Raw genomic sequence first — 23,179 nt, 5'->3', positions numbered from 1 at the left:
GGAGACATTACTGTGTTTATAGACACTAGGGAAGTATTCAATAGACAGATTGAAATAAGTGAGAGACTTAGAGGAGGAAATCCATTAGAGAAAAGATGGAATAGGATCTCTTGTTCATGTAGAAGGGTTTACTTTGGGATAGAATAAGGCTATTCCTCATAGTAGACATGGAGTGAAGGAAGAAAGAGTAGCCAAAAGCATTGGAGTGATGTGATTTTGAGGAGGAGGAGAGTAGAAGAGGGATCTAGCTCTCAGTAAATGGCCTAATTTTTCAGTAAAATATGAAGCAATATTATTAGTTCAGAGGATGAAAAGGGAAACTGAGGTATTTGAGGAAGAACCATTGCGGTGAGTGAGATCATGAGTTAAATAAAGAGTGGTAAAACAATTGCCTTGTGGCAGTGAGGGACCAGAAATTTTCCAGAATGAAGACTATGGAATGGAAATTCCATAGGGCGGTAGAAAGTAGTAAATAAGGTCAAGGAAAATGGAAATGAAAGAAGTGTTTGAGATAACTTGCCTCTAGGTAACCAATTATAAGGATAGAGAGAATAACAGATGGTCGAAATTTTCTAGCTGTAGTATCAACTGTAATATGAGTTAGATTTTGGCAGATGAATGTAATACTCAATCATTGTGGAAAGGTGTTGCCAAGCAAAGGCAGTGAATCTTGATCAATGCTTTTTCTTTTGTTCTGGGACTCTTGGGTTGGATAATGTGGATTCTGACTCCTACTACCTGTTTCTTCCAAGTCAGGAATGATTTGGCTTTGGTCACTCTTCTCCTTAGGGGTAGGGACTTGGAGATTTCTTAAGAGAGAGAGAGAGAGAGAGAGAGAGAGAGAGAGAGAGAGAGAGTGAGAGTGTGTGTGTGTGTGTGTGTGTGTTTGTACAGAGCACAATCTTCCTAATATATTGTCTTCTTGAAAATCATTATTTCCCACCTTTGCTCTATTTCTCTCATACTCATATAGTCATAGTCTTAATTACATCATCACTTTTAACAGTACTACTTCCTCCAACATTACTACAAAATTCTTCACTCTTAACCCTAATCTCTTGTCTTTCAACCTTCCCCCTCTCTATGACCTCTAGTCTTTCTCTTACTGCACTTGCTGACCTCTTTCCTCATTTTTTGTTCCTCCAGTCTTTTACAAAAACTATGCTATGGTCTCACTTCATTCCCTTCATAGTCTTGACCCTATAATCAACCACTTCCACCATGAATTATCCTACTTTGCAAAGCCTCACTGCTGAATACTTCTTAGAAAAAGCCATACAAACTGTGCTACCTAGCCAATTTATATTACTTAATTTCAACTAGATCTTCATTGTCACATGGCAATTCTTCTGTAATTGGTTCTTTATCATATTTTGTAATATCAGTCCCAATATTCTCTCCTTGAATATTCTATTTCACTTTTTCTTTCTCTGTAAATTCCATTTCATGCCATACTTCACACTTTTTAAAAAATCCCCTCTTTGTCATCTCACCTCTTTCCTTTTTTTAAGTCTCTCATCAAGGGATGGCCCATTTCTTTGCAAGGCCAACCCCTTCAGTTGATGGTATCTATCTTGTCTCTTATAGAAACTTGACCTCTAAATTATTCTCTTTCTTATCTTTAATCCCTTTGTCTTCCCTGGATTCTTCCATGACATCTACATTCTCCATTAAGGGGAAAAAAAAACAACTTTACTTGACCTTGCCATTGCCTCAGAGTATCTGAAGTTTCTCTTCTCCGTTTCTTAGACTTCCAGAAATGGTCATCATCTACACTAATTCCTGATCTCCCTCTTCTGAATTCCTTGCACCCTGGCTTATAACCACACTATTCAGTTAAAACTGCTGACTCTAAACATCTAACTGCCAAAATCCAGTGGTCTTTTATAAGTCGTAAAGCTTTGTGATCTCTGAAATTTTGATACTTTTGATCATCCTCTCCACTTGTTCACCTTTTTTTTTTGTTGACTTCTATGACACTACCCTTTTTTTCATTCTGGCTTTTTATAACCCTTTCTTCCCAGTCTCCTTAGTTGATTCTTCATTTTCTCAGTTACTTTTTGGCATTCCTCCAAGTCTCTCCTGGTTCTTCTTTACTCTCTCTCTACAGTGTCCCTTAGTGATGTCATTAGCCCCATTAGGTTTAATAATCAGTCATCTTTGGGCAGAAGACTTCCAGCATATCCATTCTGATTTTCTCCTTAATTTCAGGTACTCATTGCCAAATGTATACTAGACATATAGAGCTGAACATCCTTTAGGCATTCTAAATTCTGCATGACATGTTCATATTCATATATATATATATATATACATATATGTATATATATATATCTATATATCCATATAGCTAAGTGAGTTTTCCATTCAATTTAATAAACGTTTATTAAGTGCTTACTATGTGCCAGGCACTGTACTAAGTTCTAAGCACTAGTGATACAAATACGAAAGTCCCTGTCCTCAAGGAACTTACAATCTAATTGGGGGAGGCAATACATAGACAAAAGGAGGCTGAAAATGAGGGTGGAGTGAGGTGATGGAAGCCTAGGGAGTACACAGCACAGAGGCTGGGTTCTGTAGAGTGGAAACCAAACAGAGTTAGAAATGGAGAATGGAACGAGAGACCTAAAAGTCCAATTTCTGCCATCTTTAAAGGAAGTCATTGGAAGGAGTTTAGCACTCCACAGTCAGTCTTCGAGTTAGAGAGGAGTGGAAGCTGAGAGAGGTGGAAGGATCATGAGTATCCAAGGCTTGAGATAGCAGTTTGGTCATGAGATTAGATTGCTATGTCATTGTATTGTAGTTCTCAAATTTGGAATGCATTACTCCCTTATTTCTCTTGCCTCCGGAAATATCTCTGTCTTCTCCATTGTCAGTACTCTCTTTGTAAAACTTGGCTGCACTTCGTATTACTTATTTTTGTATTTGTGTTTTCCAGGAGATGGTTCTTGAGGGCTGGTACTGTTTAAATTCCCTTGTTATAAAGAAGTCTAAGGAAATCTACCATAATGTAGTCTTCAAACTACTAAGACTAATTTTTTCATTATTCCCCAGAGTGTGCCATTTTCATCCCACTTTTTGATCTTGAAATATCCTATCACAGAATCTCTTCATATTACAGAATTTCATAATTGACAAAGTCATCTAACTTAATCTGTAAATAAACAACAGTCCCCTTACTTGACATAGTTATCTAACCTTGATTTGAAAATCTTTGGTCACTTCCTCTTTAGGTATTCTCTTCTCCTTTTAGATAGCTCTTAGTGTTCTGAATTTTTCCTTAAGTCAGACTTGAATATTTCTCTTTAAATCACGAACCCCATCCATTGCTTCCTATAATGCAACATAAGATCACATTAGCTTTTTTAACCATTCTAAGGCTCTGTTGGTTTATTTACTAAAACACTTAGAAAATTGTTTTCTAGTTATACCATCTCTGAAGCTGACTTTTTGAATACAAAATACTGGACTTTGTATTTATCCCTATTAGTTTAATCTCAGCAATGTATAGTCTTAAAGAGTTGCCTAATATCTTCATTGATATTGAGAGTGGTTTCACCAGGGAGGGCTTCTCTTTGAGGAAGCTCCCTTCTAATGAAATCTCAAAGACCTAATTCAGAAGCCAAGTCTGGATATAGGAGCAAAAAGAAGAAAACACAAAACAATGAATAAATTCTTTGAATTAAGAGAAATCTAAGAGATTAACTGCATAAGTATAAGTAGAATCTCAGAGAAAATAATGGTCTGGCCATAATGACCTTAAGAATAGCTGAGAGAAATAAAAGTAACAGATTTAAGAAAAATGACGTTGTAGCCATCGAGGAAAAAATTGGAAGGAGAATAAAAATCTTAGAAGCTAGAGCCAGGTAGAACAAACAGGACTAAATGATTTCAAAGACCAATAGGAAACATTCAAACAAAGTCATAATATGAAAAAAATTAGAAGAGAGTAAGATATCTACTATCAAAACAACTGACTTGGAAAACAAGTCAAAAGGAGGTAATGGAAGAAAAAAGGAATATGTTAATGAATAAATGATGGAGAAAAAGCAAAGCTTATTATTTCATAATTGGGGTACACAAGAAGAGCATGCAAAACATGGAGGAAAGGGTGAGGAAAACAGGAATCTTCTGAAAAAAGACAAAGAATTGAAAATGTTGCAGTGTTTGGTATAGACATACATAGACTAAACTCCCCAGGAACAGACATGACAGGGTTGGGATAGGGAAAAAGTAGAGAAGAATTTAAGAAAAAAGGTAAAGTAGGGAGAGAATAAAGAGTATGCCAGTAAATATAACAACTGGATCTCTGAAAAAAAAATATATTGTATACATGACATTTAAGTTGAATCTACACCACAACATTTTTTCACATCATTTTTATAGGTCTAGATCAGTGGTTCCCAAACTTTTTTGGCCTATGCCCCCTTTCCAGAAAAAAATGTTACTTAGCCCCCTGGAAATTAAAATTTTTTTTTAAATTTTAATAGCAATTAATAGGAAAGATAAATGCACCTGTGGCCATCACCGTTCCCCTGGATCACTGCAGTACCCAGCAGGGGGCGGTAGCTCCCACTTTGGGAATCACTGGTCTAGATAGTCAAGAAAAATAATAAATCAAGCTCTGATTTGTAGTGTTAGTTGATTTCAAGATACACTGAAAATTTAACAGTTGCCTCCAAAGACATTTCTCACTGGCTCTTGCATACCCCTGGAGGGAATTAAATTTCAACTTCAAAGAATATAAGGGGCTGATTAAAAGGAAAAAAAATTATATGTAAAATTTACTGATCCAAGTCTGAGTGAAGTGAAGAAAGGAATGGGAGCACACTATTTCAATTAGAAATTACTAGCATTGATCACTTTCCATCCCTCCTTTGTAAAGAGGGCAGAAGCAAAGGAGAAGGGAAAGTACAAGCAAATAAGGTGGAGGAAAATGCAAAAATAATCATACCTGAGACTACATTGTAAAGAAAAACAACTTTGAAATAGTTAAATACCTTGATTAATGAAATCCTCAAGCCTTACTCAAGAAGATTGATAATTAATACTTCCACCCCTTTGCCAGAAAGGAAATGAACTAGAGTGCAAAATGGACATACATTTTCAGAGATGCGTGGATTTGTTTTGCTTGACTATTAATTTTTTTCGAGCAGAGAAGGGCTTTTGTTTTGGGAGGAATTGAGAGGCTGGAAATGAGAGTAACTAACTAGTGATGACAATAAAAAGAAAAGTAACACCAATGAGACATCTAAAAGAATCTGCTGAAAAAGAGAGCAGAAAGGAGCTCAGAAGACAGCAGTAAAGCATTGATAATCCTGAGGTAAACCTAATATAAACTTAAAAAACAAATTAGTTAATAGAGTTCTCCTTCTTTTCTTTGTATGTAGAAAAGTCTGGTTTTTAATGTTTATTATGTTTATTTTATTTTCTTTAAAAAAATAGTAATTCCTATCTATAGAATTCCTATGATCTACCAGTCATTGCAACCTTATTAAAAAAAAAAAAAAAAAAAAGGAAGAGGTTAGTTTGGTGTGACTTATTTTGATGAATTTCCATCCTGGCCTTTTGCAATTATCCCTTTTCTTTTCTACATTTTTACCAAGAATGGATGTTAGGCTCACTGCTTAAATTTTCAGAGATTGTTTTTCTTGCTTCCTTCCTTTTTTAAAAGCAGATTATTTGCCATTATCTAATCCTGTGATCTTTTTCTAATTTTCTCAAATTTGTGACAGTAGCTCAGCATTCATATCTGACATTCTCCCCTCCTCCAGTATCTCCATCTGCTTTCGGTCAGAATCTTGTTTCTTGAACTCTTTAAGACCAACAATACTCCTTTTTATCTATTATCATCTCATGTATCTTGTATCACTAATTCATTCCTCTTATTGTCTCCTACATGTGTAAAAAACCCAGAACTGTTTTGTATTTAATTTTGCTTATTTTGACTTAGCTCATTTTGAGCCTTAGTGCCCTTAGCACAATTTTTATGGAAAAGACTAATTACTTTATATTTATCTTCCTTATTATGTGTCCTATCTTTTGACTTCAAAATTTTAATTTGTTTTTGAGTTTCTAACCACCTTCCATTTATCTCTTCATTGGAGTTATTTTTTCTTTCTGGCTAATAAATTTCATTCTGGAGCGTTTCTCTTCTGTGCTGGGCTAACTTCACTTGTAGAATTTTAATCCATTTTTCTTCCTTATTGTTTATTTAGTAATTTATGTGTTCAATTTTGCCATTGACTTTTGTCATTATTCTCCATTTGTTTCTAAATAAATCTTTGTACTTCACTTGTAAGATTTTAAAAGAAAAAGCAGTCCAGCAAACTTAACACTCTGGCCTTATTTGTTGTATATACAATATTCTCTTTCTGTTGTTTCCCAGTTCACATACATTCTTGTGCCTCCCCAACATAAAGTGCTTAAAAAGTCTTTAATTGGGCTAACTTTGGAGCTGTTGGATCATCCCTACTAGCTGTTGTCCTAATCTCTTCTTTTTTTATTGACTAAACTACTGGATAAGTTGTCTGTATTAGGTGCCTTCACTTAACTTTCCTCTCACTTGCTTCTAAATCCTCCACAGTTTGGCTTCCAACTCTATGTACTTGTTTGTATTGTTTTATTTGTTGTTTTCTTCACCTTGCATCAGTTCAAATTTGGTTTAAATAAGTCTCATGGTTCACTGAATTCTCCATATTTGTAATTTCTTTTGATCCAGTAATATTACTTTACAATAATGTACTACAATTTGTTTATCCATTCCTAACTTGATGATTATGTACTTTGTTTCCTATTCTTTTGTTAGCATGTAAAGTACTGTTTTTAGTATTTTGGCTTGGGGTGGGTCTTTTTCCTCATAATTAAAATCTTCAGAATATATCCATAACAGTTGATTCAAAGAACATGGCCATTATTGTCTCTTTTAAAAAGCATAATTCCAAGTTACTTTTCAGAGTGGTTGGATAAATAACGACATAGTCAATAATAAATAATAGCCAGTATTTATTATTAATGAGCCTATCTGCTGTGGTTCCTTCAAAACCAGTTACTTCTATCTTCTATCTTCTGTTATTTCTGCTCTACCAATTTTTCAATTAGCCTTGAAACACTGCCCCTCCCCTCATCTAGAGTCCTTTCAATACTCTTCCCATTTTTTTTTTTAAATAGCAAACTTAGATGACATGGTAATTTTCCTGTGGTGGGGCGGGCAGAGATCCCTTAACATACACCTCAGCCACCAGGTCTTCCATGATGGTGAGAATTTGATTTGAAATAAAATTGTTCTTCCTTAATATTATTGTACTGTTCATCTTTCCTTTCCTCTCTGAAATTATATGAATATGTGTGTGTGTATAGATATATAAAACATAATTGTTACTGATTTTCAAAGCACTTAAGTATTCTACATCACATACCCAAAATAGACTACTTTTTCATTCCATATGTAAGAGTTTTGATCCCTCTTGAATGCTAGCATTGTGATCTCAGGGCATGCATAGTGGCTTCATTGTCATATATCACAAATACCACAAACATATTTTTATAAGTAATACATTTAAGTATGCTACTTCTTTTTAATTATTTCATCAGAAGCCCATATAATATTTTGGTGAGAAATCAGCAAATTGCATTATCAGGGAACTAATACAAATTGTTTTAGACTAGCACAATTTTTGATTGTCACATTTTTTCCCCTGGGCTATTGATGATTTTAGTTACTGACCACAGTCCTCAAGCAGTTGATAGAGAAAAAAAAATCATATGATATGTGAACTAAATTAAATTGAATTACCATTTACACAAATGTAGGCATGCATTTTATTATAGTCAGGAATTATTTACATGTATGAATTTTGAAAGTTTTTCTATACTAGGTTATTTTAGAAATAACATTTCAAAATACATAAATTAGGTTTTATAGTGGTTTTATGCTAATTAATAGGCAAGTATGGGCACATCTTGAGACCTAAAATAAAGAAGTGTTAGTAGAAGAAATATATATACATGTAGAAAGGATACTATATCCAAAATGCCTGATATGATCACAAATAGCATGTGTGTATACACACACACACACTTTTTTAAAATTAAGCACTTGTTCAATCAGAACATATATTCAAGAGAAATAATAGATTATTCTTATTCAACACATCCAAAGATAAGTAAAATTTTAAATCATAAGCTAAATTTTGAGAAGAATTTAATAAACATAGTTTTTCTTCAAATTGTAATACTAATTTTATACTTTTAGATTTGCTATATCAAATTAGACTTGTAATCTAATTATTGACTAAGTCTTAAGGCTGATCTAGAGTAATTATAGGACTTTTTCAAATCTCACTAATTATTGTTAGGTTAAATCAATGGTTACAAAAAGTAGCAATATGGTAGATCAAGCACTTTAGACAGATGCAAAATCTTTTTACATTTAAATGCCATTATTTATAATTGACTTTAAATAGGTTTACATATACCTTTCACATAGGCTAGATTTTGACTTGGTAGTCATCAAACTTTTTTTTTGCCCACGGAAACAGTATTATTGTTTGTCCCCAAGAAGCAATATGGTACAGTGTAAAGAGCACTTACTGTATGTTTGGAGCTAGAGGAACTGACTTCCAGTTCTGCCTCTGCTGCTTTTGAACTATATGACCTTGGAAATGTCATTTGATCTACAAGTTCTTTGTAAAGTGGATGATTTGGACTAATTGACTTCTGAAAGTCCATAGATGAAGGCATTGCAGATTATGGAAACTAAGGGGTGGCTAAGGGTATTGTTCCTCAGAAATACCTGGGCTTGATTTTGAACCTGGTTATTTGTCTTCAAATCCAATACTCATTACATTGTACCTACCTTGTACTACTTTCTTTGAGTCTAGTTTCTAGAACCAGTTCATTCAGATTACTTGTGGGGTAGATAGCTCAATAAACATTGTTTCGGAATTATTTGAGAAATAATTTTAATGAGTTTGTGCTTATTGTATTATTAATGAAAATTTAATACATTAAGTAAATATTTTTCCACTGGCCCCTCATTTTGAGTTGTATTTATCCTCCAGGATCTTTTTTTTTCCGTTGCAGAATTCTTTTTGCTGCTTTGGAAATTGCCAAAATCATTCTTTAATTGAAATACATACAATATTTAAAGCTTTTCAGCATTTAAAATTCTACAAAGTTGTTAGCTAGTCTTGCCTTTCCTTGCGTTTATTCCCTTCTAAAGTCTCCTACCTTCAAAAAGCGAAATCAGCTGAAAAACAAAATCAAAAGATTCCAATAAAACTCAAAGACAATTTACTGGAATTTTTATATTAAAGAACTGCCTGTGTATCTTTGTCATTTTTTAAAATGTTAGAATAAATTTCATCATTAAGTTTCTAAATTTGGGGGAATCTTTAGATTTTTGTTATCTATCCCTTAATTTTGCATGCATTTTCTTTCTTTGCCATATAAGGGTTTTTAAGTATAGTGATTTTATGAATAGCAGGAGGGAGTTCCCGCCCTAACCCATCAAAAATTAACCCACAATAGAGCTTAGTAGTGATAGACTCTGAAATCTGGAGATCTGGGTTCCAGAAGTTGTTTCCTACTATTTAGTTGTGTGGTCATACCTTTTTAACCTCTCTGGTCTCAAGTTCATTTTCTATTAAAAATAAAGCGGTAGGGGTTACTGCTAAGGCCCTTTAGTCTGGAGTTACCAGTCTACCTGGCTTGCTGTAGGAGCTTGTGATTCCTGGACATATATTGAAGAAAATTGAACATTAAAAAAAAATACAGTTCAGGTCAGCAAACTAAATTCATAGGATCATAGATGTATAGGACAAAGTGACCTTAGATCCTGTCATGTTCAGTCTCAGAATTAAGGTGAGGGTTTTTCTCATTTTAGGTGGTTACCACATTATAGGATTATCTGTCATTTTGTTGATGAAGAGTTTGAAGACCCAGAGAGATCAAAGTTACTTAACTAGGTTCACACAGATAGCAAGTGTCTGAGGCACTTGAGCCTGGGTCTTCCTCACTTCAGCACTAGTGTTACCCACTACTCTGTGCCACCTCTAATATGGGTAGCGTGTAATACGGCACAGGACTAAGTGCTGGCAATTGCAAAGATAAAATGAGATACAAATCCTGCTTTTAAAGACTTTACAACTTATTTGGAGTACAGTGGAGTAAGATTTTTACACAAATAACTGTGATCTAAAGTAGGATGGCTAGGTCAAAGGAGAGGTCCAGACAAAGCATGGAAAAATGTCGAGGAGAGGGACACATGACTTTCAGATGAAAACTTCACGAAGATGGTAGTATCAAAGTTGGCCTCAAAGTAGAGGACACATTTTAACAGGTGGGGATGTGAGGAGCCCATTGTAAGTATAGAGAACAAAACTAGTCAAGGAAGAGAGATGGGAAAGTGTCATGAAAGCTGAAATTAGGAAAAATATACTTGCCCAAAACTTAAAGTATATTAGGAGAAATAGGGAGCAGCAAAGTGGCTCAGTGGATAGAGAGCCAGGGCTAGAAATGGATGGTCTTGGGTTCAAATCTGAATGCAGACACTTCCTAGCCATATGACGCTGGGCAAGTCACTTAACCCCCATTGCCTAGCCTTTACTGCTCTTCTGCCTTGGAACCAATACACAGTTTTGATTCCAAGATGGAAAGTAAGGGCTTTAAAAAAAAAAAAAAAAAAGGAATATTAAGAAGTAAAGCTAGTAAAGAAAGTTGGATCCAGATGTTTAAAATTTGCATTGCACTCCTCACTGCTGGATCTTCTTTACCTTTACTTCAGTTGCACTGATTGACCAAATCAAGGAAATTGAGAAGCTTGACCATTTGCCAAAGGGACTTTTTGTTAACCATTATTTTAGTATTTTCCTTCAAGTCTTCTATAATGTCAGTAGGTCTGTAGCAAAAAGTAGCATTTTATTGGGGAAAACTTTCTTACATTCTTAATAGTATCTATTAGAACTTGAATATCAGTAACATAATTCTTTAGCTCATTCATAAAATGTCAAACCTTTACATTAAAAAAAATCTTTTTCTTTTTTTAACCTTTTCCTGCTTTTATGTTTCTTACTTGCTTTTGTTATTAAGTCAATTTTCATTTCTAAGTTAGATTTCATTTTTCTTATGGAATCAACATAGATTCTATATGACAAAATTATTATGGGAGCTCCTATATGGCACTGCATTGCCTTTTTTAAAGAAGATATGGTAGAGTACCTTTGTACCATTTGAGTTCATAAAAGTGCTTATGGGCAGCAACTTTTCTTTCACATTTAACTAATCTGCTTGTTCTAGTTTAGTTAGAATTGTTGCTTTGTGAAGATTTGTCAGGACAGAACCATTATGTGTTTCTCATATTTTGGAATGTATAGCTATGATGTGGTTGAGCAACTGTTCGAAAATACTGTGAGGCATTTGGGAACTTTAGCTGTGTGCATCCCATTCCCAAGGGAGATAAGAGGAAAAGATGGAGGATTTGTAGTTGCAGGTCACTTCAGGTTTGTAGATCTCATACTTTAGTGTTAACAAACACCTTTTGAAATTTAATACTTCCTTGAAATCAACTTTGTTTTTTTGAGTAACCTCATCTCTAATGTCTCGGGCATTAAAAAAGCCTGTAAATTTGATATGCCATTAATAAAATATTCATTTGGTAGCTAACCTTGTTCTGTGGTTTTATGAAAAAATATTTTAAAGTTGTTTCTGATTGAGTGCAGTGGCCCATTACCCATCATGCTTGCTATTGAAAAGGCAGAGGCTGATGTGGATCATTTGAGTACTGATGTATTAGGGCTATAAAGCTCATTGAGCATATGTACTAATATGAGGAGACCCAGGACTTGGGGGATCACTAGGCTGCCTAAATAGGGGCAAACTGAGCTTGGAAACAGAGCAGGTCATAGCTTTTGTACCATTCAGGAGTGGAAGCAGGTGCTGGGATGCCTGCTGGACTTCATGCCTGAATGAGACAGAGAGACCCACCCATCTTCTCCCCCCGCCCCTAAGGTAGAAAAAAGGATATTTCTGCCTATTTTCCACAAAAGTTCAACTTATAGCAGTAAACTTCATTCATTGGGCTAGTGCTGTCTCTCTCTCTCTCTCTCTCTGTGTGTGTGTGTGTGTGTGTGTGTGTGTGTGTGTGTGTGTGTGTGTGTGTGTGTGTGTGTCTTATGATACTTTCTATATATATGACAGCCCTTTTAACCTAAAGAGTTCAATTTTATAACAAAGAACTATAGACATTTAAAGGAAGAAGACCACGTTATCTGGGGTATATGTTCTTAGAAAAGGTGGCAGTAGAATTGTGGATAGATGTTGGACATTTGAGATGGAACAAAGTACTATAAAAGAATAGTTCAATTTAACTGGTGACTAATGACTCTTGTGATATGTAGAGAGTAGTGAAAGATAAGACTAGAGAGATAGGATAAAGTATGGAGGAAATGTAAGTGCAATTTTCTTATGTTCCATTAAAACAGTCCATTCTCAAAATTGTAGTTGGAGATAACAATCTTCCTTCCATAAGACATCCAGTCAAGGACCTTTGTAATCATGATTGACTTTATAGGTATCATAGAGTATCTGTTATTCAATATAATGCCAAATATTGTTTTTCCTTTTTCTGAGACCTCTTAAAATCACACATTTTTCTAGTCTTTTTGTTATTGAATGAGATCAACACAATAGTTTTTCTGTCTGACAACTTTAATATGTTCACCTTAAAGGACAACAAGCATAACACAGTTCACTTTCTATATTCTTTTTACTCGTATTTATTAAAGGGCTTGGCTCTTGTGCTTACTTTTTCATTCATTTTATAATCATTTCAATGTTTGTCCTTAACACATGAGAACCCCATCCTCCATTAACATTTCATGTTTATCGATCTAACTTAATGTAGTATCCAGCATAGAACCAGCTTTTTTTTTTTTTTTAGCACACTGTACTTTGCACAAAGAATGAACTTAACAGTATAACTTTATAATTTGTTGAATTGAATAGAAAAAATGCAAGTCTGCTTAATGTTTGATGCTGGAATCTGTTAGTTTTTTGTAGTTCTTTGAAATTTGGGTTATTTTAAAATTCTAGATTGAGATTTCAAATAATTTTTAAATGTCTCTTAGTTAAAAATAAATCATAGATTCTCTTTTCAGTCTTTTCAGAAAATTCTGGCTTTGAGATAAAATTCTTATATGTTAAATTGATTGATTTAGATTGTTCTTAGGTTGATTTGGTATAGGAACATTGTTTTTCAGAGGCTTAAGCGTGTCTCTTGAAAATAAGTGAGTAAATTAAAAGTATTTTTTGCCTTTTTAGTGGTTTGTGTCTGAGATTTTCAGAAGTGCTAAAAGCCCAAATTTCTATAATGTTTTTATTTATTCTTAATATTTTAACCACTTTCCTCCTAATATAAATAGTATTTGAAAGATGTTTGAAATATTTCTATAATTGATAAACATAAAGCAAAATAGTAATTAATATAAAAGAATCTTTTCTGTTTTTATTAAATGATGGTTAAGTGAACTTCTAAGTGTAAAACAGTCTAGCCAGATACTTTTTCATTGATTATATCCTGAGCCAATTATCAATTTCTGTTGTGTCATTGTATTTAAAATTCATCTTAATATATGAAGAAATATAATGAATACTTTATTGGATGCAAAACTTCTTTTTTAAGGGTCAAATTAATTGAATTTTTATAGCTTTATGAGGGAAGAAGTATAAAAATGTATATTCAGTATAAAGTAATAACTTAGTAAAACTTTTAAAGTTCTGTATTTGTAGAAAACTAATTCCATTTTCACATTTGAATTTATTTATTATATACCTAAGAAACGTTCAGTTTAATAGATTTTAAATTGTTTACATTTTATGCTTGCATTACATATTCTTATGAGCACTTTGAGAACTAAAAGAATGAATTATAATTATAATAACATACAGAACATTTGTAGCATTACTAAAGTCTAAAAATCTAAGTTCTTTGAGTGCTGTGTGTAGCTCTTTATGCTCTAATATAATTAATTTGTTTCTAGATGCTGGCATCACCATCAACATCAGGTCAGCTGTCTCAGTTTGGGGCAAGTTTATACGGGCAACAAAGTAAGAACTTGCATTTATTTCGGGGTTCCCTTTTTTAATAAAGAAAGAGCTATCTGTATGTGCAATAATGTGGAATATCAAAAGAATAAGCATTTTCAGGCTTTTTCATATGCAGTCTTATAACAAAACTTCATTAATTTGTAATTTGCTAATTTAGAATGTATTATAATTTGGACATGAACCAGATTGAATTTTACCATTGCAATAGGTATGAAAAAATGTTTTCTAAGAAAAATGACTATAAACCAGTTTGCCAAGGTGTTAAGATAACTTATGGGGTGGATTTCAGATATTTTAAGAAAAATCCAATTTCATGCTAACAATAATATATTATTTATAAAAATAGAATTTCATATTTTAGTGCACTTTAACACAACTTTAAAATAATACTTCTATTTATCATAACTTTATATTAGTTCCTATATATTACTCAAGCTGTTTAATACTTATAAAAATGGAAGGGATCTTATAGTCGACTTCAATTATTTTCTAGATGGGAAAACTGTGGCCCAAATAAATTATTTGACTTGTTCATGATTATATTCTGGATTAGAACCTAGTATTTCTTTCTGACTGCCATTAGTTCTATTTCCACAATTATGTGTTTTGTCTCTAAGAATATTTTATAATTCAGACTTGTACTTTATTGAGGTTAACAGTACATCTTTATTTTATGGGATTATAAATATAAATTTCCATGTTTTACTTGAAATAGCTTACTAAATAACCTCAGTTTATGTAATGCTTGTTAATATCTGATGCACAAAGTATAGATTAAAAAGGAAGTCAAGTAATAGCGTTAAAGGATTTTTATTTTAAAATTTAAAAGATATTCATATGTCACTTACAACAAAAAACAATTTTAGAAGGGTATATATTCCATTTTACACTTTAAATTAAACATGAGGTAGAAAAATGAAAGAGTAATTATAAACAGTATGGTTTCCTCCCAGTTCTTCCATTGCATCTTTATCTTTCCTCTTTAGCTCTAGTAAATGTGATATCTTACACAGTTGCTGATTGTTTGATCAAAAGAAATGATTTCATTTTCCTTAAACAGTAATAAAAATATCAGAATTATATCTGAATGTTCCATATTCAATTTATACTAGATGTTAATGATTGCTTACTGTAGTTCATTATCTTCTCTTCTCACCCTGTGTTCCAGAAAGATTTTTTTATTTGGTAGGTGACCATCCAAATAGGGCCAGGCATTGCTAAGGTATTAATTAGTGATTATTGCTTGACCAGTTGCCTCCACCCCATAGGTATTAGGATCTTATGAATAAGATGGTAAATTTTAGAAGCAATTTTAATTGCTAGGTTTTATCTGTATTGTAAATACTATAAGTTTAAGATAAAATACAAAATGTCTTTACAATCTGTATTACTCTCTCTTTAGTCCCATTATTGTACCACAGGTTTTTTAAATTGGCACTGAATTGATATTTGTTGGGAGAAAATTGGGTTATGTTTGAAATTATATTAGGAAATTGGTTTTTTCCCCCCACACTGAGGCAGGGTATCTCTTATACAAATTGAAAAAAGAAAAAAATTAAGTGACCAATCATGACTTCAAAAGACTGATAATGAAACGTACTTCCCATCTTTTGGCACAGAGGTGATGAATTAGTTTTACAGAATCAGACATGTATTCTAGGACATGACTAATATGTCAATTTGTCTTGCTTGACTATTAGGAAGAGGAAACTGTACAATAAGACATTTTTTTTAAATCACAGAAGAAAAAATAGTTAAAAGCAAGCACAAATAGAGATGTTGTTGCTTATCTTGTTAAATTAACATATATGTTTTTTAATTGCATGTAAATTGTTCATTTTCTTATATAGTCCTTTCTCTTGTTCTTTGTGCATTGAAACATTTCTGTTTGATTATTGTCTACAACCAATAATAAAATTTAAAAAGAGAAATAGGGACATATTCATTGAAGATCTTAAAAGTTCAGTGTGGCTTTCTATTAGAATATAAAATGAATGTACTGTTATAGTGTTATCTATGAAGCATTATTTTGTTGAACAGATCTTGTCTTTTACTGACACATTTTGAATATGTACTTATAGAAAAGAAGATTTTAAAACTCTAGAAAAAATAGAGTTCGAACACAGAACAATTTCCCTTCTTTCTCCTCTTTAAATGATAGCTTCTGACTTATCTTGCTTCTTTGCTTGTAATCATAATCATGGAGCTAGATAGCAATTCCCACAGAGGCTCTTATTCTCCAGCCTAACCTGGTTGGTGGTTAATTTTCTTTATCAACAATACAATTATATAGTGCTTTAAAGTTTGTAGGGTGCTTTCCTTCCCAACACCTTGTGAATTAGGTTTTACAAATTTTATTGTTCCTATTTTATAGTTGAGAAAACTACAGTGACAGGAGATAAAGTTATATACATAATCATGCAGCTAGTGAACATTGGAGAGGAGATTCAAACCCTTGTCTCTTCATTCCAAGCAAGTACTACTTTCTACTGCTGTGCTACATCTCATTTGTATCGGTTTATCCTGCCTCTTTATTCCCTCAACTTTGCTGATTTCCCCTTGCTTCTCTTTTATGAGAGTGATTCTTGTCCTCTAGCTGAAGACCCTCTACTCTTGCCAGAATACTTTTCTCAGGAGTTGTCATCCTCATCTCTTACCCTCAATGCTGAAGTCTATTTGGAAGTTACCCTTTCCCCTAAATAGTGAAAGAGAAGAAATAAAAGTAAAAGGGATTATTTAAATAAAACTAGTTCGATGAATCAAAGAGAAAAATCTTTCAGGAGGCTCTAAAGCCAATGATAATAGGAGGGAGCCATCTAAAAAGTTAGTCACACCATTTTATCATTGTGGCATTAAAAATTTCATCCAAGTATAAAAAGAAAAATAGCTTAAAAACTAAATGAATGTTTTGCTTTCGTCCGTAATGAGGAAAACAAAGACCCTCTAATTTTCATATTATCTTCTGAAGTAAAAATAGATTGAACAAACTTGCTACAAATATATAATTGGAACAAAGTAGCGTTCATCAGAAATTTTGAAGAAATGGTAGGATGAAATTTCTGGAAGTCATATGAATAAAATGTGCAACTTATTGTTGGAAATGACCATTATGCCATAGAACTTGAGTTGTCTGTGTGGCTTATCCATGTGAAAGATTACTAAGGTACTGAGGAGGAGTGCATTATAGATTAGAGAGCTTCATATACCATGAAAATTAGTTTATAATAAAAGATACTGAAGTAAGTATAAACCTCTGGAAATGATACTATATATTTCTAAGGGGAAATCAGAGAAAACAGGTATGAGATGATGAAGCCCCTGGGATGATGACAGCAAGAACAGTGAGAAGGGACAAATGTCAGGGTTTCCAAAGAGTTCATTAGGTAATAAAATATTATTATACTATTAGTACTTTTGATTTCTCATTTATAGATCTTTTATTTTTATCAAAATGTTATGTTAATTTCCTAGTGTTCACTTATGATTTAGATCATTTTATTAAGATTTTTATTAATATTTAACTTAGAACTATTGATTTTTAATTGAAAGTATAACTCAGCTATTGCAACTCCTTACAAAACTTAAAAATTTCAGAGTTAGATGGGATCTCAAGAGGCTACTGGCTCAAACTGGATAATAAGATTCCCCTCAACAACATAACTAACAAGTGGTCAACCAGAAGACCTGTTGTGAGCAGAAATCCACTGCCTTCTGAGGCAGCCCATTCCACTTTTGGATAACTCTTATTGTTAAGCATTCCTCGATAACCTGACTTTGAAGCCTAACTTTGCCTCTCCATTATGTGTACCCATTGTTTCTTGTTCAGCTATGTAAGGCCAAACAGAAGTCTGATTCCTTTTTGCATCCTAATTCATCTAACATATTAGCTCTCTCACTATGTTTATCATACTAAAAAATATTTAAAAGCAAAGAGCAAAACATAGTTCTCCACAACTTTTCCCAAGAACTTTTTAATCTGACATTAAACTGATGATAAATTCTTCTAGGGAGCCAAACATGCAGCTTCTTATGAATCCCTCTAAATTAAAGTCTCACCCACATTTCCAGCCTTTCTCAGACTTTGTCAAATGCTTTCCTCTATGATAGTCTTATGAAATATATCAGAAAAGGGTGGATGGTTGGGAATTCTAGTCTGGTATTGAACTGTTTTTGATGAATATCATGTTGGCTTTTTGAGATTACTTCATTTCCTGACTATTCATTTACCTTCACTTTAATAATATGTTTTAGATTTCCCCAGAAATCAAAATTAAGTTTACTGGCCTGTAGTTAACTGATATCAGTTCTTTCCTTTTGAGAAGAATTACCCCATTCAGTTCAGTGGTACCTCTTATTTTTCATCATGATCTTTCAGAGACCAGTGACTAGTTCATTTAGTAGTAAGGAATGCAATTCAATTGGACCTTCTGACTTAAACTTTTTAGGGACTGTTAGGTGATCTCTTATTCTCTCCTTACCTGGTCTGCAGATATGCACAGGGAAGACAGGTGACTTCTGTGTTGTTTTAGTGAAATTGCATACAAATATAGTCATGTGAGAATTACTTGACAAGGAATGATTTTGATATGATTTCACTTTGTGACATTAATGGTCATGAGTGTATACATCTATCAATACTAGGCTAACTCAGAATATCAGACCAGTTGAAAATGAATTGAGCTGATTCTCTACATTTGTTTAGTTACTCCATCAGTTGAGTATTTGACTTGGATTTTATGCCATAAAAATATTGCTCTTTTGTTATGTTTTTAATTCTGTAGTTTAAAAGAATGGATATTACTCCAAGAACACCTGCAGAAGTTGTAGCTCTTAAAGAGCACACTTCAGTGACTGTTAGAGATATTGCAACAATTGTTGGTGTGGGGAAGTCAGACATTTCAAGGATCTTTCAAGCCTATATGAAAAAGGACCAGTCACATGGAATGCAGTCAGAAACAAAAAACAGTGCCAAGAACTGACAGACTTCCTGCAAAACTGCTTAATTAACCCTCAGAACACAATCAAAGAAGATCTTCCAGACATGGAGTAGTTTTCTTGAAGTTGAAAGAAGAGTGAGAAGACAAGTTTATAAAAGAACAACAATATTTGGTGTGATGGAAGAATAATGTCACGAACGAGATAATACAAAATCTAGAGTACTGAAGATTGGAAAAAGGTATTTTTACAATGAAACTGATGAAGCTTACTTTTTCGTTCAAGGTTATACCAAAACTGTTATCAGAAGAATGCCAGGTGGTCTTTTAAGCTCTGAACATCTTCATCAAATTGTAAAACATCCACTTAAAAAAAGTCCTGGGAATCTTTTTTTTTTTTTTTTTACTTTCAGTTGGCCTGGGAGTTTTGTCTCTATTGAGGCGATGCCAATGCTCATAAATATATTGATATGCTGAAAATAAGAATATTTCAAGATTTACAGAAATTCCCAGTGAACATAGAATATTGCAGCTTGTCCTTTACCATGCCATGCATCATGAAAAGTTAAGAAATTTATCTAAGAAATGGAGATAAAACATGTGATATTTTTCTAGGAACTTGCCTTATTTAAATCTCATTGAAAACCACTTGTCTATGATCAAGGCTAGACTTGGAAAAAATGGATTGTTCTTCAAAGGTTCACTTTCTCCAGTGTGATGTATGGTTTCATGATGAATTAAAGAATGTGTCTATATATTGAGAACTCGGTGCCAAATCATATAAAAGGAGGACATATTGCATATTAAGTAATTTTTAAAAAGATGTAAAAAGTTGTAAGGCTTATTGTATGTAAATAAATTTAATTATATTTCTTTTTCCCGATTAATATGTAGACCACTGTAATTAATGCCTCTCCACCATCAGGATATTCTCTCACCTAATAGCACTTTTGGCAGTATTCCTTACATAACAGCTTCCTTCTTAAAGGTTATTCTTTCTCTTTAACAAGAGCTATACATCTTTTACAGAGCATCTGATGCTCCTATAGATTTTTAGCCTTGTGACACAGGTCAGGATTTCCTTCTCTTTACATTATCTTTTTTGTTTTGTTTTTTTATTTTCCTTTTGAAGGCCTTCTTCCTTTTAAAAAAAGAAAATAAATATCTCTGTAAACTAGAGAATGAAGAGAGGTTTTTCAAGCCCCTCTTTTAGGTAGAGGATATTTGCTGAACTTTAAATGTAAATGACAAATACTTGCCTGTTATAGAAAGAAAAATACCACTCTGCATGTCATTGAAAATTTTCTACTGCTTGTCATACTTTCTAGAAACAAGCCTCAGTCCTTACCTAATAGGTACTTTTATTTATCTTCTCCTCTCCTTTCAGCTATGATAACTGCTACAGAGATGTCACGCTCAACTTCCTTTCTCTTGTCTGAGCAACTTCATCATCATCCTTGTCTTTCATCTTTGAGTCTCCTTTTTTCTTACATCCTTCAAGTATTCATAAATCATTCATCTCCAGTTCCAACTCCTTTCTTTCTTACTACTTGGCCTTTTCTCACCAGTTGTGAGACCTAGTAAAGTAAGCAAGATGAATTATAGAATACCTACATTACTCAAAAATTTTTATGTACTCCATAGTAGTGGTGCCATGCTACTTGCCTTTATACTTAAGCTCTCCCTAGTCACATGATTTGGGAAAACAAACCCCAGTTTCTTTGGTGCTCACACATTACTGACTTACAGGTATAGCAGCAGGTGTTCCTTGATGTCATTCATATTATAGAACCATCTTCAATGAGGAGATAACCAGACCAGTAGTTGCCAGTGAGGTCTTGGGCTGGGGAACTTTGAAAGACAAGCAGGAAAATAACCAAAAAAGTCACCGTCATGAAAACACAGAAGGAATATCTAGTATCTAAGAGGTATGGGTGGTCAGTAATACCAACTCTCTCAGGGAAGGAAATAAGGATTAATATTGAAGAAGAGCCATCAGATTTTATACCTTTTTTATTACATATTTTATGTATTATAGTTATCATGTCTTATCCCCTCAGCTAATATGTAAGCTAGACTATCACCTCCATTTTTTCTTTAGCTTTGTGCCTAGTAGAGTTTTCTATTCATAATAATAGTATGAGCTTTGCAGTCACCCTTTCCGATTAAGTAAATGTAACCAATTAAATGTGTATTTGAAATGGAAATTTACCCAATTAATCAGCAAGCATTTGTTACATGTTTACTATGTGCTCAGAACTGTGTATCTTGGGGATAGAAATTTAAAAAGTGAAAGAATCACAACTTGCAGGGAGCTTACATTCTAATGGAAGGAGACAAGAATTATATATTTAGGTTGTTATAATAAATATATGCAGATAAATACAAAACAACAAAGGAAGGATTTATTATCACATACTTTGTGCCACGCACAACCCTGTATAATAGCTGGGTACACCAGGAGAAAGGTTTTCTACAGAAGTAGTTCTTGAGCTATGGTTTAAAGGAAGAGAAGTACTCTGAAGTGGAGCAGATTCCCTCACATGAAGGAGCAAATTCCTATCATGGAGAATGGCCATTGCAGAATGTGAGATGGAGTATTCTGTGTGAAGAGCAGAAAGAAGGCCAGTTTGCCTCCATTAAAGAGTGTGGGAAGTGGATGTAACGTGCAGTGAGGGGGTGAAAATAGGTTGTGGCCATATTTGGGAAAGCATTACATGCTAAAAGTAGAGTTTCTGTTTTACCCAAGCAACAATTCCCAGGTAGCCATGATTGAGTAGTGGAGTAATATAATCAGATTTGCTTCTAAGGAAAATTACTTTGGCACATGTTTGGGATAGAATTGTGAGCCTTGGGGCAGAAGATATCAGGAAGTGAAGGGAAAGGTCCTGAACTACGATTGGTTGTAGTTGTGTGAAAAATGGATCAGTTGTGAGAGTTTAGTTAAAATGAGTAAAAACAATTTGTTTCCCAATAACAAATATCTCATCTAAAATTATCTCATTCCTATTTTTCAGTCTGTTTCAGATAGTTTGAGTTTTTGTTTTTGTTTTTTTTTTTAAATACTAGTTGCTAGTATCTGCCATAGACTGAGGTGGGAATTGTTTAAACATGAATTGTTTTGTGGAGGGAGGAGACAAATACTGAATTTTAAAATAAGAACATTACAGATTTTCTGCACATTTTCCTTTATTCATACCATCTCCTTTCACTTTTAGCACAAAAAATAAACTGAAGAAAGTATGCCAACCTGTAGTCAATTAATTTTTTTTTGTTTGTGTTTATATCTTCTTTTCTTGAAGACTTGCTTGAGAAATTCTTTGGTTTGATATTTCTCAAGTCCTTAATTTTCCTGATACTATATTTTTTTTTGTGGCAAACCATGGAATGTATTGGGGGAATGGTCACTATGAAAAAAATTAATATTGTAGAGACACAGAAATTTAAAAAGATATGTTTATTTGGCTATAGAAGAAGGAGAAGTAGAGGAAGAAAGAAAATAATTAGAAAAAAGAAAAAGAGGTAATAAGGTGAAAACAAAAAGAAAAAAGAATGAGGAAGAAGAGAAGGTGGAAAAGGAAGAAAAATTAGCATGGAGACAAGGGAAGGAACAGAAATAATTTAATTCCATGTATATGTAATAAGTTAAACTCTGACATAGAGAAAGGTGTAAGCAAATTGTTCTTTACAAGTCTAAGGAAGAAAAGAAATGGTTATTCTACAGATTAGAGAAGGCTTCAGGGAGATGGTGGTATATGAATTGGGCTTTAAGAGAAGTGGGGTCATAAATTTATCCTTCCCCACTCTGTAATTTGTGTTATACATGATGGTAGTGGAAAGAATGCTGAATTTTAAGTTAGAAAATGTCAGTTTTAAACCTTGTTCCACCTCTCATTGTGAGCATGAGCAAGTCACTAAATTGAGTATCAGTTTCTTCCTCTATAAAAATGAAAGTGGGGTTAGATGATCTTTATTTTAGGTACCTTTGATCTATAACGTTTTATGATTCTGCTTTTAGGGGCACACCTGCATCTAAAACTACATTTTTAGAATTGGATGGTGTAGAGAGCAGGGGTTGTTAAACTAGAGTCTACAGTGTCCATGGATAGATTTGGAGGGCAATAGTGGGAAATAGGTTG

At 33.4% G+C, this 23,179-nt stretch overlaps 1 protein-coding gene across 2 annotated transcripts in view; it reads left to right on the top strand.

Annotated features, from left to right (window-relative positions):
• Positions 1 to 23,179, top strand: part of CNOT2 (CCR4-NOT transcription complex subunit 2) — a 183,016-nt gene that overhangs the window by 123,500 nt on the left and 36,337 nt on the right. For both annotated transcript variants that reach the window (XM_044678084.1, XM_044678083.1), the window contains one exon: positions 14,040 to 14,106. In XM_044678084.1, coding sequence (XP_044534019.1) covers positions 14,040 to 14,106 — 67 coding nt within the window. The remainder of the gene's footprint in view (positions 1 to 14,039; positions 14,107 to 23,179) is intronic.

Source organism: Gracilinanus agilis, chromosome 5 (assembly GCF_016433145.1).
Source record: "Gracilinanus agilis isolate LMUSP501 chromosome 5, AgileGrace, whole genome shotgun sequence".
Taxonomy (NCBI): Eukaryota; Metazoa; Chordata; class Mammalia; order Didelphimorphia; family Didelphidae; genus Gracilinanus; species Gracilinanus agilis.
Note: the sequence above shows the minus strand (reverse complement) of the source record. Positions and strands in the feature narration are given on the sequence as shown.